Source organism: Rhyacophila brunnea, unplaced genomic scaffold (assembly GCF_057557595.1).
Source record: "Rhyacophila brunnea isolate RB1 unplaced genomic scaffold, BYU_Rbru_1.0 scaffold_2, whole genome shotgun sequence".
Lineage (NCBI taxonomy): Eukaryota > Metazoa > Arthropoda > Insecta > Trichoptera > Rhyacophilidae > Rhyacophila > Rhyacophila brunnea.
This window is the reverse complement of record NW_028232859.1, coordinates 25,818,330-25,825,497: the sequence shown is the minus strand read 5'-3', so window position 1 is coordinate 25,825,497 and position 7,168 is coordinate 25,818,330. Positions and strand designations below refer to the sequence as shown.

Below are 7,168 nucleotides of genomic sequence, written 5' to 3'. Positions count from 1 at the left end.
GTTTGTCAATTTATGGTTACGGCCGTATGTTGTAGCTTAACCACTAGGGAATGACAAAAGAAATGGCGTATTTCAAAAAAACACTACCTTATTCTTAGGTCAATAATTATTATAAAGCAATCATTATTCATAAGATGTTTATCACACTTGAATGGTCAAAGACATAGCTTATAATAAATATCTTTAGAATCATCTTCGAATTTGTTAATCTTGCCAATTTTTTGAATAATAAAATACCTAATTCTTGTCAAATTTGGGATCACAGAGATTATCAATATAATTTTTTATCGTCAATATTTTACAAAAATTATCTCATAATAAATTATATTAATGGTTTTATAAATGTGTTTAAAAATTAATAAATGTAAAAAATTTTAACACCACTGCACAGTTATGTACCGAAATATGACTATATTCTAAAACATTAGAGCGAGAGGTTTAAAAGAATACTATTTTATGTAACAAAAATGCTTTATGCAGTCATCAAATGTTTAAAATAACTATAAAGGATAATAAGGCTTCAAAATTATATAATTAGATTATCTACAACGTTTAAGGAGTGTCCAGGATCATGGTTTGAAAATACAATAAAAACTCAATTTTGACCTTCGACGAGCATGTCCCCCCTTAAGTTGATAATTTATTATATAATACACTATGTTATATTTATTGTAATAATTGATCTAATTTTAACAGTGACGGTTTTTTGGCAATTCGCAGAATTAGCTGTGTATTTCTAAAATGTATTATAATATGGTATCATTAGAAAAATACATAAGTAATTTATACTATGATACTTTAATAATGTCATTATTTTTTAGACAGACATAATTTTCAAATACTTACACCATTTTAACCTACCTACTTTTACCTATATCTCGTAAAACTAAAATTGATAAGGTCGGTGAGACAGATGAGAAAGTGGACGATGAGCATTATTGATTCTCAGAATGATTTTTTTTTGGAAAGTTTTCGTTCCAATTTTTAAGACTAAATTGTAGAAGCGCCGCTAACAATGAGCATTATACATTCTCTGTTAGAATAACATGCTTAGCTCTATTTAGCATGTTATCCACATTTACACCCGAGGTAAGATGGAGTGCTGGTATTCCACTTCTGTAAATATATGGAGTGGAGAATAAATTATTCGATTTTTTCCATCAGCAATAATTTACAACATGTAAAGTAAGGTAAATAGAGAGAACTGGAGAATATAACGAAATTCTAACATATTAAACCATCATAAAATAATATATAGAACGCAAAATGTTAATTTAATATCACTAAATTCACTACCTATAGGTATATTACGTAATGTTATTTTTATTTATTAAAAAATAAAGGTATAATCCCAATGACATTAATCCATACACATTCGTGAACCTAAATATGACTAGTATTCCCAATTTCAAACGACAACATTTACAACAATAATTCCTTTGGCAGCTCTTGTGGTGCAGTGGGTAAGGCGCTGGCCTTCCGCCCGAGAGTTCTGGGTTCGATTCTCGGTGAGGACACAATATTTATGTGTTTTTCTCAAAACCTGGGTGTTTAGGATTGTCCAAAATTACTAACAACCACCCTTGTACGAAAAAGCAAGGACATGGTAATTAATAATTCTAAAAAAAAAGACAATATTTCATTTAGATAATTAATGATTTTCAAACTTTACACGGCACATCGCATTTTAAGTAATATGAAAATCGTTTCAATAAAAATCAAATATTGTAACTTATTTATAACAATTAGTATACAATCTAATTGTCTCGTAAGCTATTAGAGCTCATTTGGCAAATGTCATTTAGACCATTTTATTGTTTTATATACTTGTAATAAGATACAGGCGAGCAATAAAAACAAACTACACATTTCCAAGAAATCTGCGATCAACCTTGATAACTATGTTTTAAGTTTTCTAAACGCGTTCTCAAATCTTTTATCACTATAACGTTTTGATGAAGTGATAAAAAATTGGCGAAACTTTTAATTCACAGAATTGAAGCAAAACACATGCGTCACGAATAAATCGATTCAGGCTACTTGGCGGAACTTTTATCAGTAACCAATTAGCATAATCATTGGCGTTTTTATGGCGGTTCTTGATTAAACTGTTAATTTATTATGTCTGTGTTGTTTTGCAATGATTGTCAGAATTTTGACTTTTTTTGTTCAACTATCAACTCTATTATTCAATATAGTCTCTTCCATTAATTTGCTGTTAGTTTTTAAAGCTCTCCATTTACTAATCGCATTCCCCCGACGTATATACGAAATGTAAAACTTCACGATATTATAATGATAATTTCTTACAACTCTATTTTTTGTTTTTTAAAATCTAAGGTACTCACTATTTTACGGCTAAAATAATGTATTTTGTTGGCTGGGTAAATAGTTCTTTGGAATATTTTCTTTCTCAAGCGAAGTCGTTGAGTTTTCAAGTCATCATTTAATCGTCGTGTAATAATTTTAGTATTGTAATTAGGACAAATGTCATAGGAAGTTATAATGTAAATTTCCGATTTCATCGTAGCGCGTATGAACTATCCGATAATATAGTCCCGGGAAATTCAAATATTTTTTTTTATTATCAATCTAATTTGTAATTATAATATAAACACTTAAACATACGAAAAACTAAGTATAGAAATAAATACTATTACAGTGTAAGATTTTCAAATTTCTCGATGCAAACTTTTAATATTTCATTTCACGGCTTTAAAAAAACCTCTAAATGTTGGATAACTAAACAAACCTTTTGAAAGAATAATTTGTTACTATTAACCGAATTATATTCGTCTTTCAAAATACATACCACACCCTGCCACGACCCAGCATTGGGACATAGGGCAAGCACAAGTTCGCGCCACTTCACTCTTCATTTCAGACCTGCAGCGCGTAGATCGCTTTTGTAGCACCGGTGCAGGGTAAGGGAGAACCGGCTACGACAACGGTACCCTTGAGACTGTGCCACAAGGGTACGAAGTGTTGCACTCTTTGGCGGCATCCGGAACACATGGCCCAACCACATAAAACGCCTCTTCGTGTTTACGTCAATCACCGAAGGCTGCTGTGTATTATATTATACTGTATTAATATATTATGGTATTCATATATTTTTTGTAATCATGAAATGTTTATTTGAATTTAGCTGAAATATAAAAGTCTAGGAATCATAATGATATATTATACATATTTCCTAACAAGTCTATAGATTGTTCAAGTTCAGTTCACAAGATATGTTTCACTGTTATATTATGTAGATTGTAGGGTGTGAATTACATTTTTTATTAAAAGTAAAATAAGATAAGTATAAAATTTATAAATTTATATAAAATACAATTAGTATTTTCTGAAACAATATAATATTCTTATTTTTAATATTTTATAACGAATTGGTGTTGTTAATACAATTTTTACAATTAAAAAAATAGTTATCGTTTATTGTCTGTATAGCTTAATATTTTGACCTTATACTGATATTCTTGTTATACTAGTCCGTACTTATTATTGGACATTGAACTTGACTCTTGGAAAAATTATTATTATATGAACAACTTACGGATGTTTGTATTCTATAAGAATATTCCGGAAGTATTTAAATATTTTTTTTCATAAGTAGAGTACGTATTGATGGAACAATAAGGCTGTAATTCATAGTTAATACTTTACCTATTACATAACCTGTTAATATTGAAGCTTTTATATTAAAAATAAGATGACAAAAATAGAATACTTATATTATTATTTCTAAAATTAGTATTTTACTGTATTCTTTCTACCAGTTATAGAGATTTGGAAGAGATAAGACGCGTAAAAGTAAAACTATACATCTTTTAATACAATAAAATAAACTGTTTAATGTACTAATTATTTTATTATGTACTTAGGTATATACGAGTTGTTTATCAAATAAATAAAATAAAAAATTAAAATCGTGTTATGTTATTAGTATCTTCTGTGGAGCTTGAAAACGTATTTTCTAGTTTGTTCCATTTTGGTTCCATCAGTGTGGCTTGAATTTCAATGAAAGTTTTCCCTTTAGTTTCAGGCACCAGAATGTACATAAACAAACCAAAAACAATTGTCAGCGACATGAGTGCTAAAAATACCACTCCACCGCCAAGAGCATCATTTACGATTTGGTATAACTTTGACACTACAAATCCAACGAGCGCACCACCTGTAGACGTTAAACATATTCCAACTTCCCTCGAATTTGATGAAAAAACTTCACCCGCGATGACATACGGCACAGAATTTAAACCTATAACGAATGACACTTGCAGTAATACGATTCCTACTATAGCTAAAACATTTAAATATGAATCTGTGTATTCATTTTTCGCCATTAAATAATAAGCTCCAAGACATGCATCACTTATAATACAACCAGCTGCTGAAAGTAGAAGAAGAGGTTTTCTACCCCAGATGTCTACCACTCTAATTGTGCTCAAAGCAACTGTATTTGATATAGCTGCAGTAATAATTACTGCAATATTTGGAGGGAATGGTAAGCTTATAGATTTAAATATTGATTCTTGATATAATATTAATGTAATTGCACCACATGTCTGTTGGCAGATGACAGTTAGGTATACAATTCCTAATGCCTTAGGATTAGGATGACGCGCAAATTCTTTTATCGAATCTAGAATGCTTATTCCTTGTTGGCAACTATTTCTCATTACGATAAATTCTCCTTCCACATTTTTCGATTGTGTTTGTCTACGAAGTTGACACAGAGCCTTCACGGCTTTACTTTCATTATTTTTTCTTAAATAATATAACGGTGACTCTGGAGCGAATACAAATGTTATTAACATTAATGCAGGAAAAGCAACCATTATTTGGGCCATCGTGAATATACTGACATACGGGGCAATACCAGTTACGAAAAGACCTCCAATATTCATGCTTGCAGAAAAAATAACCATATGCGCTCCTCTATATTGACTTTCAGATATTTCCGACACATAAATAGGTGTTGCCGAAAAACTGAACCCGACTGCAATGCCAGATATAAGCCTGGCAATGCAAAGCTCTGTTACACTTTTCGCGAATATAATTAATAAAAATCCAAGAAAATATGGAAATGATGATATAAGAATAGTTGTTTTTGGTCCTATAGCTTTGGTGAGGATGGCTCCAGCAATTGGACTGAATGCTGACCCGAGTTGCAGTAGTGAGGCTATCCACGATGCTTCCGAACTGGTCATAACGATTGGTGTGTTTTCTGATGTAAGAATGGCGATGGAAGGCGAAGACCACGCGAAGCACATTCCGCTGCAGAAAAGACCCAGGCAAGCTAGAAGGTAATAATAATCATTCAACAAAATATACAAGTAACAAAACTCTCTACCTTTATATGCATGGCGTTGTAATATGTTACTGGTCTACATAGTTTTGTCTTTATTTAAAACCCGATTATGTGTGTAGGTAGCAATGTTCCCTCTAATTTTTATATTATTATGTGCGTAGGTATTATAAACTCACATGAGATGTAATTTGTTTACACTTAATGTTCACAATTTTTTCGTAGATAAATAAACTCGACAAATTATTATCCCGCTTAGTCAAAATAATACCCAACTAACAAAAAAATAAATATTGCTATGTAAAATCCACAATGTACGTACTTACACAATTTTGGTATTTGTTATCCTATTATATTTTTGTCTATCTACACAAACCAAAAAATCTAGTACCTATCGAAAATTAGTTTCCAAAAAAAATATTGGTTGCAAATATTTAGGCGGATAGATTTTTACAAGTTTGCATATAAAAATATTTCTATAATAATTGTATTCAGCCTTTACTACATATAGAAGACATGATTTGAGATTTTACTAGTAGTGGGTATGTTGTGTCGTTGGCCAAATGTCAGAATAAGACACACGAATAGTAAACACCTAATTTATTTTAACATGTTATGTTGATAATTAATTAGTAATCGAAAATTAACAAAAAAAGACAATTTCGAGTACAACGAGAAGCGGGATAGATTTAAACAAAAATGAATAATATTGTTATCTTTGGCGTCTAAAATGTAGGTATAGTAATTTATACAATAATTATATGTTATAGTGATTTTATTGGTTATTTAAATACCATGCTCACTATTATCGATTTGTTTTACACTGAGTGTCGTTCTACACAACGATTTTACAGACTCATACATTTAAAAAATGAAAGATAACTTACTAATGAACAAATACAAAAACAAACTACGGTAAAAGTCTATCACATAAATGCATATAAACGACATTCAACATATTATTATTCATTTTCAACAGAATAATGAAAAAAAATAATTTTAATAATATATTATATTGAGTTGATTACCTGAAAGCGTTGACAATACTTGAGGCCATTGTTTATTTGTCTGATTGGATTCATTTTTCAAAATAATCAACTTCATTTTGGCAATAAGCACAACCACTAATAAAATTTAAATTAACAAAAAGTCACCCAATAATTGAATAATTTAATTGTTATTATTGTAACGCTCTGATAGAGTTTAATATTTAAGTGGTAATGACGATTGTTTATTGATATACCAATAAATACGTTATTTAAACTCCTTATCACAGGTGCAACTAAAAATTAAATAAGTTTATTTTAAAGTTCTCCCTAAATAATAAACTGATAAGAATGCAATTAATATTGATAAAAACGAAGAGTTATTGATTCATTTTTACATTATTATCCAGTATTTAGTAGGTATACGTATTCCTGTTTTTTTGTAAAAATGAGACATTAGATTTGAAAAAAAACATACACATCATCATGAATACCTTGAAATGATCTTTTTAAAATTTATGCACTAGATCAAATCATTAATAATAAAATATTTATTTGTAAAATGTTTCTTAGATGAGATAAACTTCACACGGCCTAGTTTTATAATATAATATGTATTAATCTAATAAATTAAGCACATATTTTATAGTAAAATAAATAAGTATAATTACAGTAATATATATAAGTATTTATTTATGAGATAAACAACACAAACCTGTCTATAAAAATGTCATATTCGTAAGATGTTTAATTACAATCGATTTTAAATTAAATTGGTTAGTTCTGTCAGAGTACCTACATTTTAATGGTTTTTAGTATATACAAATATTTAAATGAATACAGTGGGGGTCATAAATATATTTATTCA

General features: G+C 29.4%; 1 protein-coding gene across 1 annotated transcript; it reads right to left on the bottom strand.

The window, feature by feature from the left end:
• Positions 1 to 3,892: 3,892 nt before the first annotated feature.
• On the bottom strand, positions 3,893 to 4,843 carry LOC147072114 (uncharacterized). The gene has a single exon (XM_085946729.1). The coding sequence runs from the start codon at positions 4,821 to 4,823 to the stop codon at positions 3,927 to 3,929; it is 897 nt and encodes a 298-aa protein (XP_085802855.1). The 5' UTR covers positions 4,824 to 4,843; the 3' UTR covers positions 3,893 to 3,926.
• Between the last annotated feature and the right edge of the window lie 2,325 nt (positions 4,844 to 7,168).

Coding starts and splice junctions, on each gene's coding strand:
- LOC147072114 (XM_085946729.1), bottom strand. CDS start 4,823: ATGTTAATAACATTTGTATTCGCTCCAGAGTCACCGTTATATTATTTA.